At 32.7% G+C, this 12,028-nt stretch overlaps 1 protein-coding gene across 5 annotated transcripts in view; it reads left to right on the top strand.

Annotated features, from left to right (window-relative positions):
- Positions 1-12,028, top strand: part of LOC149083472 (dual specificity protein phosphatase CDC14C-like) — a 46,038-nt gene that overhangs the window by 6,156 nt on the left and 27,854 nt on the right. For all 5 annotated transcript variants that reach the window (XR_016192899.1, XR_016192900.1, XM_089233989.1 and 2 more), the window contains exons 3-10: positions 610-685; positions 779-871; positions 1,480-1,559; positions 2,276-2,342; positions 4,307-4,369; positions 8,264-8,351; positions 9,486-9,716; positions 9,959-10,097. Coding sequence is in view for 3 of the 5 variants with exons in the window: in XM_089233989.1 (XP_089090115.1) it covers positions 610-685; positions 779-871; positions 1,480-1,559; positions 2,276-2,342; positions 4,307-4,369; positions 8,264-8,351; positions 9,486-9,716; positions 9,959-10,097 (837 nt within the window). In the remaining 2 variants the exon portion in view is untranslated. The remainder of the gene's footprint in view (positions 1-609; positions 686-778; positions 872-1,479; positions 1,560-2,275; positions 2,343-4,306; positions 4,370-8,263; positions 8,352-9,485; positions 9,717-9,958; positions 10,098-12,028) is intronic.

Here is a 12,028-nt window from a genome sequence, read left to right on the forward strand (position 1 = left end):
GTGAAAAATCGCTACTCTTCTCAAATTTTTTTTTAAAAAATCAGATTTATTTGGCAGATAACAAATCTGATGTTATCAGTATGTCAGTTGACGGCTCATTAAAAATGCGAGAGAGAATTTCTGTATGTGTTCAATTAAACCGTGACAAGGTCATGGTCTATGTAATTTAGCCTTTTTATTTTTTGACTACACTGCCCAGGCTCTACAGACAGTTGCCAATTTCAAATGGCAGTGTTCTACATTTTGCTTTTTTTAAAAATTACCAAGAGATGGGTGCAGTAATGCCTCGGTGTAGGACTGTTGTTGCGATTTCTATTGTACCTCAGAATCTGGAAAGTTTCTGACAAGGACGAATCGGGTATCAAACTTGCAACACTTCTAAACATCCTTTGGCACTTCAGGTGAGCATCTTATCAACCTAGGCTACTGAGACCTCCTCACAGGCTATATCATAGCCTGTCTTTGAAAGCCAATTAAAGAGTTTGGTACTCTGTAAATCATGAAGCAAAATGAATGTGGTGCGACAAAAATGATCAAAAAAATTTATGCGTGCAAATGAATCTATGGTTGATATGAGTTATACTGCCATCTTTTTTTTCTTCTATTCAGCTTCTATTCAGATTTTGGACCATTGAACTTGGCTATGCTCTATCGCTACTGCTGCAAGCTGAATAAAAAGCTGAAAGTAAGTTTTTGATTTTGTCACTTCACTGATTTTTTGGAACTACTGTTGAAAATGTATTATTTAATGTTTGATGATTGTTTTTCTATTTTTCAGTCATTTTCACTGGCAAAGAAGAGGATTGTCCATTACACAACACAGGACCCGAAGAAACGAGTGAATGCTGCATTTCTTATCGGTTCTTATGCTGTATGTGTCTTAACTGTTTCTCGCTCATCTTTTCGTTAAAGTTTTTCTTCATGCCTTTTTGTGATGTTAAATGGTGTCATAGATAATTTTATTTCATGCAGCATCTTATTTGAATTTTATCAATGTTTTGATATGTTTCAAACAGCATAGCATTACTCTGTTATGCTTGTTGATGCCATATATTTAATATATGTTCCCCACAGTAAATTTAACCATTTCTCTGGGTTCGCTGTAGCCCAGATTGATAAGATACTTGTTGATAGTACCAAAGTATATTTAGAGGTGTCTTGAATTCAATATCCACTCCACGCAACTCTTTGTGGAATATTTCATGACTCAGAGATATAGTAGAAATGTCGATGAAAATGATTGCAAAAGTACATTGCTACTGCAGCATCCCCCCACCACCAAGGGATTAGCCGGTCTCTTGGAGAGCAGTAGAAAAATAATTCACAGAAATAAGCCATTCAAAGTTGGCTATAAAACTGTGGGGCCCCATTTAATTAGCTCGTGTGTGTATAAAATGATGGGTGTATTAAAATGATCCAATGTTTCCCCCTCTTATTGATTGAATGGGATGAAATTATTGTTTTTTCCTCCTTTTTCAGATAATCTATTTGAAAAGAACTCCTGAAGAAGCATATCGTCCTCTTGTTGGGAATAACAGTCCGATGTTCATACCCTTTCGGTAAGAACTTCTTTCGAGATTCACTCAAAGTTTTCTTGTGAGATTAGGTTGAGTAATATAGTTCGTGTTAATCAAAGTTGGCCAAAATCTATTTTGCTGTATAAAAATTGGAAGTTGAGACATTCTGCCACTGTAGTTTTGGTTTAACGATCAATGCTGGGGGGGGGGGTAAAGAGTATATTATTGAACTTATTCACTGCTCAGTAAAAGTTATCTTCTGGGATCGCTAAAAGAAATGCAAAGAAACCTCCCTTAAGTATGAACTACCAGCAAGACCAATTTTATTTCGTCTAATTTTTCAGACACCTTTTTAGGGGCCTCCTCTTTGAAGTGCCAAAGACACTTCCATGTCTATGAAACCAGTCGGAAAGATGATAAAACACATTGTCCCGTTTAGTCGATAAGAAAGGGATCGATGATATGAGCAAAGAAATCCAAGAATTAATTAATTAGAAATTAAGATGGGCTGACTGTATGTATATATTTTTCGTTCATGTTCTACATACATAATTCAGAGCTTCACTTAAGTGACATATTTTGCATGGAATTGAATCATACTCAGTTTCTAAAATGAAATTCTAGTTGGTGGTAGTTTTCTGTTATTATACTTTTATAGAAATTGCTTAATTTATTATTGGTTTGGACTCAATATTATGAAAATTATAGTTAAGTAATTTTGAAACTTTTTGACTTTGCATTTTGATTCTTTGTTGCAGTGATGCAGCTTTCAGCCAATGCACTTATGACTTGACACTATCAGACTGCCTTCATGCTGTAGCAAAGGTGAGAACTTATTTATGAATACAAATATTTTTTATTCAAATGATTATTTTCAACCTCTTTCCTGAAGCAGAAGAAACGTCTCATTGTAGTTTGTTAAAAAAAATCACAGGAAACATAACCCTTCATACAGTAAATGCCTTTTATGTTGAATTCCTCCAGAAAGTTTTTCCACCCTCTATTAACAATTTTGTATTAGCTAAATTTTCATGATGCTTTTGGTTTCAAAGGTTTTTATGCTTTCAGTGACAAATTTTATTTGTTAGCCCACTCCTTCAATACATAATCTGTGCATTAATGTTTCCTAAAGTGGATATCATCTTATGTAGGATTAGTGGACAGTCCAAGCTACCTACCTATTCAGCATAAGGGTCAGCATGGTTAGAACAATGGTCAAAACAATTTGGGTTAGTTTAGAGGAAATGTGGGTGTCTGGGACGATTCTCTTCTCCCCTCCCCTCCCCCCCCCCCCCCCGAGAAGTGAAAGGGGTAGTGTAGAATGAATAAGTTTGGAAAGCTGACGCCAGAACTCTGTCACCAGACTTATCCCCCGTCCTTGATCCTTCCCAGCCCAGTTTTGTGCCAGAGTCTGGACTGGTCCAATTGATTAATTATTATTTACACATTGTATTGATACTTTTTGATGTGAATACGTCTTTTAAATCGTCTGACGATACTTGGTGCATTCACAAAAAGTTGTGCAATGAAATTCTTTAAACGTTGATATCTCAGGACGTACCCGTATATTTAGAATATATCTGTGTTTTGTATGTCTACAAATAGATCTCATTGAGACAAATCCAATGATACAATTCTAGTATACTAGAGGTATCTAGTACCTCCTCTGGTTTGGGCACCAGGCTTACAGGTGGCTTTTGTAAAAAAATTGTTTTATGCTATATCTCAAGAGATTCGCAGTGCAAATAGAAGCCAATGGTGTTGTCTGATAGGCATTTTTAAAAAAAATCCATCTGAGAACCAAGCTTGCAATCCGCATTCATAATGGAATTGTTTTATGCTATATCTTGAGAAGTTCGCAACGCACAGAGACAATATTGGTATTGTCTGTTAGCAAATTATGGCATATAATATATAATTATATTATTTATTCCATGGACAAATCTGATATCAATTTCATTATGTTAATGTTAATAACTACTGTGCATAGGTAGGTCCAAAGAGCGTATTCACGTCAAAACATGTGGCCAAGAGGATGGCTTACCCCAATTTTTTTATCACTGTATGTATTTGTCAACTAGAGGCTAACCCTTTTCGTTCCCTTCCCAATAATTCGTAATAATATTTCACCAATGTCATTTTTCATCCATCAATACAGATCCATTGTGATCTTTTCCTCCTTCATCATTATATATAATGTATCATGATTTAATAAAATTAAAGAATATATATTTTTTTCTTTCACATACCAGTATGAGAATATATTTCTCCAGACAATTAGGTGTGGTTGTGGTCAACATATTGTGTGATGATTACTGACAAAAATGTGTTGGGAGTCATTAGAGGAAAAGCTCAGGGTTTTTCATCAAAATGAAAAAATTCACTATTGTAACAAAAGCAGTTAAAGGGCCCTATCATGTCTGTTATCTTACACATGCCATATTATACATAGAATACACTAGAAATTACCCCCATATATCATACGAAATGCCCTCCGGATCAATTCGTCTTGCTTAACACTTTGTAGATAAGCAAAACAGATTGATTGCATTATCAATTTCCAGGCTAGAAGTTACCCACAGTTTCATTGGGTTGAGTTTCAGTGGTTCTGGTAGATAAGATAAAAATTAAAAAAATATGATGTTGCTGGGAAAAGGGGATACGCTCAAATAAGTTTGGAAGACTGTAGTTAGAGTGTCTAAATAAACCAAATTACTGTATGATTGGTTAATATTAATGCAGTTTTCTGCATACTCTTGTTCTCATCCTGATTATTTTTCTTTTTTTAGGCTGTCAAAAATGGTTTCCTTGATTTCGAGAAATTTGATGTCAATGAGTACGAGTATTACGAGGTAAGTTTATTTTTTATGTTGCTGTTATATGTGAGAGCTCTGGGGGAGATCCCAGTGACTATTTTGCGAGATTTACTGAAAGTTGGTCTTCAGTAGTTTCCAATTACAATTAGTCAAAGAGTATCAACACAGTGAGAGGCTAACAGAGCGATACAAAGATACACTCAACACACATTTTTTATTCCTTCCAGTTTCTCAAGGCCAAATTATAAAATAGGTAGCAGCATCTAATAGTTAAGCACTTATAATTATACTAGTAATATAAGTACTTGAGATAAGAAAAGAAAATCGATTTATTCAACTCTGTCGGATTTCCTTCTAGCTATAAGAAAAGAAGCAAGGAATCAATTGAACTAAGAAAGAAAAATATACATTAGAGATTTGAGTCTACACAATTTTTTGCAGTTTCTGTCGCCACCCATAATTTCTAAAGCCATAAGCAACATCTGCTGTCATAAACTATTTCCTCTCCAAACACTTAATGAATGTTATGGTACACTGTGACCATAATATTGTAGAGGTCTTACAGTAAACAATGCTCCTTATACTAACACATACTCCTTATCACTTGCCGTATTATACTGACAGGTTAAACTAGTTCTATATTATACTAATCTGAGATTTGTTTATACTAAAAAAAAAAATATAAAAAGACTGGGCCTCTTTTTATATGGTTGTCTGACTAACATAACATAATTTATTTGTCCCCAGTCAATTTCAATAATACTATACAAATTAGAGTTTACAATTAAATTACATATTTACAATATTTGACAGAAAATGCAAAGAGAAAGAAAAAAAAAATGTTTGAAAGGACACGGTAGAAAATAGTTAATTCATAATATGGTGAAGAAAGCTGGGACAGGGAAGAGAGCAATAGCTAAAAGCTAGTAAAATGCTCTCGACCCTATGACATCTTTGCTCTTGCGATACACGTAAATCTTCTTATTTCTTTTGACCTGAAAGAAAGATAAAAAGAACGAAGTATATCGGACAAATAGGTGCAAATATATTTATTTATTAAATAAAAAATGAATTATGGCAACCCAAAGCTAATATAAGAGAATTTCATTCTACGCGGTTTTTTTTTTCACTTTAATTCAATGGCAAATTTTTAATAATACAGAGAAAAAGCTAGACAAAAATAACAATTAAAATAAATAGCATCTACACTTGATGTTAACGATCCATATAACCAAATCAAATTATTGTTTCACTTAAATTTACCTGTCGGAATTATTTATTATTTGATATAGAAAATTTGATATCAGGATAAATTAATTTTTCATTGCGTAATATTTGTTTAAATTTCATTTAATGTCTTCCCAATCATTAATTTGTTAATGTGACATTGCTATTGTGGTACTTTGCTAACCACAGTTAATGAAAAAGAAGGAAAGTAGCTTTCACCAACAAAGGAGTTTATCTGAGTTTCTGTGAAAAGTTCATAATTGTTTGTATAATTAGTTCAGAAGAAGGAGCCAGCAAAAAGAATTAATTTTTTAAGAAAGACCAAGCAAGTCACTTTACAAGGGTCGTTGTTAAGGACTACACATTTTATTGTCAATGATCCCAATCATCTCATACAGGGTATATAGGTAGCAGGGTATATGACATTTTATTGATAAACAGCTGATCCTAGAGGCATACTTCCAGATAGAAAAAGTATCCAAATACTGTATAGTTCTCAGATACATCATTTATTTTGTAAGGGGTTGTATAGTTATTAAAATAAAAAATTTCCTTTTATACAGTCCCTCTGTGTGTGCTCAAAACCCCAATTAGAAAGTTGTTACCCTGCCTCTCCTGCTACTGACTAAAAGAATTTAGTTTTTTCTAAGTGCAATATTCACTGAGATATTTGAATTTGAAAATCAGAGGATTGTGGGAAAAACCAGCATTAAATGCAGATAAATTGTTTTACAGATTTTTCCTATAGAAAATTCTTTCTAGGAACCACCCAAAGTTTCAGAGCAACTTTCTTAAAACACTGAAGCACTTCAAAAAAAAATTATAATAAACTGACCAAAGATCATAATAAACAACTTCACAGTAGGATGAAGAATTTAAAGGGAGATAAAAAACTGAAAATCTTTTTATTTTCCACTACAGTAAGCTATGCGGTCATGCTCGTGAGCAATATCGTATGAAAAGTTTCTGAATTTTAGTAAATTTTAACTAAAGTCTCCTGAATTTTATTTATTATTGTAAAAAAAAATTATTCCCTAAAAATTAACCTGTAAAAAAAATACTGTCGCTTTCATTATTTATCACCAAAATGACATCACAACTTTAAAGTAAATTGCGACCATTGCGTCAAATCACAAAAAAATATTTCATTTTCAAAGGGAAATAATGAAATTCACCGAACCGCCAGCGTCAATTCTGCCTCTCAACACCTGAAGAAAACCTACCAATTCAACCTACCTCACTTCACAAATTGAAGAGATGACTTGTATGTGCTTTGACTATGTGTTCCATTGATCCTGTACATCACGTTTCGGGCCTGATGGTAATTTTTTTTTTATGGGCAAGATTTGATTTGGGAGTAGTAGTAATGACAGGTAAATTAACTTACTGGTTGGCGATGATTGGTAACTTGGTGCCAATTGGCAATGACTTGCCTGATGTCATGTTTTTACAAAGTTGCTTTTCATAAAAATCTCTATATTGTTTTTCAAAAATCCCTTTTGTATTTTTGTGTGGAAATTTGGATTCATGCAAAACCTCCCTAATTCTTATTCTCCAAAGTTGGCAGCTATGCAATACAGAAGAGTAGATGACTTTGCCTAATAGTAATCAAAAAATATTATTAGGCAAAGGTATAAGGCCTGGTATTTGTCTTATTCATTGATGATTTTTTGATTAGCTATTCAATAGTCATAAAAAGGTTATGAGAGGTAGTGTACTATGTTTTATATATAGTCAGCTCATTTCTCTTTCATACACATGCAGATGGGAAAGATAAGTTCCTAGAATGTCCAGACTGTTCAGTTTGGTATTAAAATATCATACCATATGCACTTAAACCATTAGAGTCGAGGCTTTTTTTCTCTGAGCTTAATCATTCATTTCACATGAAATGAGTCAAAATATTTGAGAAAGAAAAAAAAGAGGTGTGTATCTGTGTGTGGAAAGTGGATTCCGAGTATTTGACATCAATAAATCAGACTAGAGGGATTATCTCTTCATTGAGACAGCAATAAGCCATGATCTGGTAAGGAAGATTGTTGGGATAGTCATTGAATTCATGTTGATTGGCATGAAAATTTAGCTAACAATAAACCTGTTTTATGTTAGCATCCACATCAACTAAAATATTTGTTAACCAAAGCAGAAGGATGTCGAAAAAAATCTTTGTCGGCCACAAAATTTGTAAGCAGAGGTGTTCATTAGCCAAGGTATAATTTTTGAATCATAAAATTCTATGTACTCTAATTGTACAAATAGTACTGAGAATTATAGTACGAACAAATAGTACGAGAAGCTATCCATTCTTAGAATAAGACAACCATAAGTATTCTTTATGGGCATTGTATAATATTTTATCAGGTGTATATATTGTTTGTAATTTGTGTTAATTGCATTTTTAATTGGGTTGCTGTATTTTTGAAACATATGACAACCATATTTTTATGGGCATCTTTTTATCAGCCACCTCGTTGGGCATTTTGCCTGTTGTGGCGTTGTTTTTGTATTTGTATTTGTATAATTCTCATAAAAATCAGTTTTTTGACAAAGTTGTTACAATTTTTTTTCCTGATTAATGTGTTGAGTATTCCATTCAATGATATTGTGACTCATAATTATTCTAAATGTCTTCATAAGATGAACATTTGCTAGTATGTTTTGTTGATAGAACAGGTTTTTCATTTACATGTTTTTTCTCCCCAGAGAGTAGAGAATGGTGATCTGAATTGGATTGTGCCAGATAAATTCATTGCATTCTGTGGCCCTCACCTGGAGACAAAATTTGAACATGGTGAGTGTGTTACATTTTTACAGCAAGTTTATCCAGAAGCGTTCATGCTATATGACTCTTATGATCAAAGCAAAATAAATTTACATGTTTATTATTGGATGACAAAAATCATTTTCGAAAATTGCTGACTGACAAAATCCAATATTGAAATGAAGAAACAGAATAGAAAACAGTTGTTTTTATGTGTTTAACAACAAAATTATAATTTATCATCAAACAAAATTATAATTTATCATCAAACAAAATTATAATTTATCATCAAACAAAATTATAATTTATCATCAAACAAAATTATAATTTATCATCAAACAAAATTATAATTTATCATCAAACAAAATTATAATTTATCATCAAACAAAATTATAATTTTATTAAATAATTTTTGATGAAGTTCCTACTTCCAAAACAAAAGTAGTAATTTCTTATGTAATTTGGTGTGCTAAATACAAATTTCACCATAAATAAGCTGAATTGGCTGTGGATTTTCTCTTAAATTGCACATTTAATACACATATCATAACACAAACATTGAAACAAGTATGTAGAAAACTTAATAATATACAGAAAAACAACAATTATGTTGAAACTTCACCTATATATAAAAACACAACAAAAATGCCTAGAAATGCAAATGTTTTATAGCACAATAGCTCATTTATTAGCATCTGACACATTTTTTGTTTCGCATTACTCTTGTACTGGGCTAAGAAGCATCTTTAACCATTGTCCAACAGCAGTCAGCCAGCATCGAGATCGACCATTTTCATTGGTAATGTTGTTCTATGATCCCTTATTACTTTTTCACCCTACAATAACACTTGTAAAACTTTTCTCAATTGTTAACAGAGTATCTCAAAAACGAGACAATAAAACATTTTCATGGTGATATTTCTGTTCATCAGGTTAAAACCATTTGGTATTGTATTTATCCCAGAAGATTATCTTTTCAAAGAAGTTATTTTTTATTATTATAGATCCTGCGTTAATCTATCAATGATGCAGCGTGACAATTCATGCACTTGAATAAATACCCTGCTTAATTGAATCAGGAGTTGTTGATATTCATTAAGGTTAATTTAAGTTATAATTTCATTGTTTTATTTAATCTGTATATTTATATTGTGTATTTTGCAGGATACCATCTTCATGCACCAGAGTCATATATTTCCTATTTTCGCAAGAAAAATGTGACAACAATAATTCGGCTGAATAAAAAAATATATGATGCCAATAGATTTAAAAATAATGGCTTTGAGCATTATGACTTGTTCTTTATGGATGGGACTATACCCAGTGACTCCATTATGGAGCGATTCCTTGAGATATCTGAAAATTCCAAAGGTGTGATCGCTGTTCACTGCAAAGGCAAGTTTTTATGGTTTTTTTTCAATATTTGATTATTTCTATAGCAGATTTTCATTGATTTAATTACCAATGACGTTTCACTGAGATCCCTTAGAACTTTTAGAGATTTTCATTTGCAATAATCTAATAAGCTCATTAGTGGTTTCGATTTACGGTTACTTTGTTTGACTGCTCTAAAAAAATTTAGTATGCTGTTTCTTCCATTCAGTTTTACTGATGTGTTGTATTGCTTAATTTTTCAGCTGGTTTGGGTCGCACAGGATCTTTAATAGCATGCTATATCATGAAGCATTATCGTTTCACTGCAGCTGAGGCGATTGCTTGGATCCGAATTTGTAGACCTGGTTCTGTGATCGGTCACCAACAGCATTGGCTTGAAGAGTGAGTGATCAATTCTGAAAAAAGTTTTTTGTTTGTATTACAAATATTTGTTTTTCCATTGCAGGTGTGAGTGTGACATTTTTGTTGGTTTAATGCAGCAGTTCTTAAACTGTACTCCATTGTGCACTTCCCGGGCAACGACTCAAGGGGGAAAAAAATAAATCAGTAAATTTGATAAATAAATATAAAAAGGAGGCCTAAAGGCTTCTGCCGTAAATTATAATGTAAATTATATATTATAAAGGGCTAGTCAAACAGCCACCCCCCCCCCCCCCAATAGAAATTATATACTGAAAAGGGCTCAGCGAGTCAGAAAAGGTTGAGAACCGCTGGTTTAATCTAATGTGGAATTGAAATGATATGACAATATTTTTTTTAGTAGCCTATTGTGAATAAATTACTGCAGCGGTTCTCCAGTTCAACCTTTTTTTACTTGCACTCTTCAGTATATAATTTCTATGGCAGAGCCCTGTTTGACTCGAAAAGCAATTTTTGTGTAAAATTTTTATGGCAGAATCTGTAGGCCTTATTTTTAATTATCTATCAAATGTACTGATTTATTTATTTTTCCTCAAGTTGCTGTGGAGCCCCTGGGAAGTGCACACAGAGCATTGGTTGAGAACCGCTGGATTACTGGCCCTAGAATCTATGTTTGAAAGAAATTCCTCTTCCAAAAGTTCTAACATAAGTGTCAGTTCTTCCAGAAGTTTTCCAATTTTTCAACCTTATTAAGATCTTCCAGTCAGAAAACAGATTCTTCTGATTTTTTGTATATATTTGTGGAAAAATCACTAAAATCTTCAGATTGTGGCTTTACATAAATGAAGAATCCCTCATACTTTGCAATGCTAGGTTGATCAAGTTTCCATGAGAGAAATGTGGGAAATTGGGAATTCCAAATACTGAAAATTGCAGATTGTTGCCAAAATAACAAAGTTGCAAAGTTTAATACTAAATTCATTAAAAATCTCTAATGGTGGGAAATGAGAAGCACTACTGCAAATTACAGAGGATTAAAATGAATTTGACAAAAAAAAAATTGTTTGAAATGACTAATATGCGAGAAAAATATTCATGTTCATAATCAAATCATCGTAACATAATTTATAAGTGGAGAATGAAAATTCAAAAAGCTTTGTCGAAAATTTGGGACATTTTTATTTCAAAAAGTAGAGATGGCTGGACAGGAATGTCCTTGGAAAATGGGTCTCATGTAGTCATCCTGTACAATCACCAATTTTTTTTTAATTTTTGTATAGTATGTTTTCTTTGTCAGCAAAATATTTTGTCACGTGGCAAACTGCAGATTTTGCAAGTCTGGCGATTGGCATCTATGGTTCCACTCAAAGCTGACAAAAATATGTTCAATAGAATCAATGTGATATTGCTGGTTATTTATTTATTTTTTTCACCCAGTAAACCACAGTGAAACCTCGTTTACATGACATTTAAAAGGCAGAGTCAAAATGCTAGATAAATGTGTACATCAAATAACTGAGACCTAAAAGGAAAAAAAAGCCCCCCCCCCCCCCCACACACACACACACAGACATACAACATATTATAAAATCCATTGTGTTTGATTACATCTCCAATTCAATTATAAGAAAAATATAATTTCAATCATACTTGAGGGGAGTAAAATTAGATTGCGCATTTCAGAATCACTTAAAAAGAAATTAAATTTATCAGAACATTACCTTTGAGGGACACGACATTGGGTAAAAAATTGCAACAATATCTTAATTTTTTTCTTAAAAATTTCCTCTCTTGGACTCTCATTTTTTTTACCAGTAGATGATTTGCAACCAGCAGCTTTGTCTTTGATTCCATTTCCCTGCTTTATAATCGTCTTTAAAGTTGAGAGAGAGATGTTCAACGGTTTTACAAGATCAACTTTCATCATTAATTTAAAATTCTTGTTGAACTCT

The sequence above is a fragment of the Pholcus phalangioides genome, unplaced genomic scaffold (assembly GCF_987345545.1).
Source record: "Pholcus phalangioides strain wild (caught in Gottingen) unplaced genomic scaffold, Ppha-v1.0 ptg000008l_1, whole genome shotgun sequence".
Taxonomy (NCBI): domain Eukaryota; kingdom Metazoa; phylum Arthropoda; class Arachnida; order Araneae; family Pholcidae; genus Pholcus; species Pholcus phalangioides.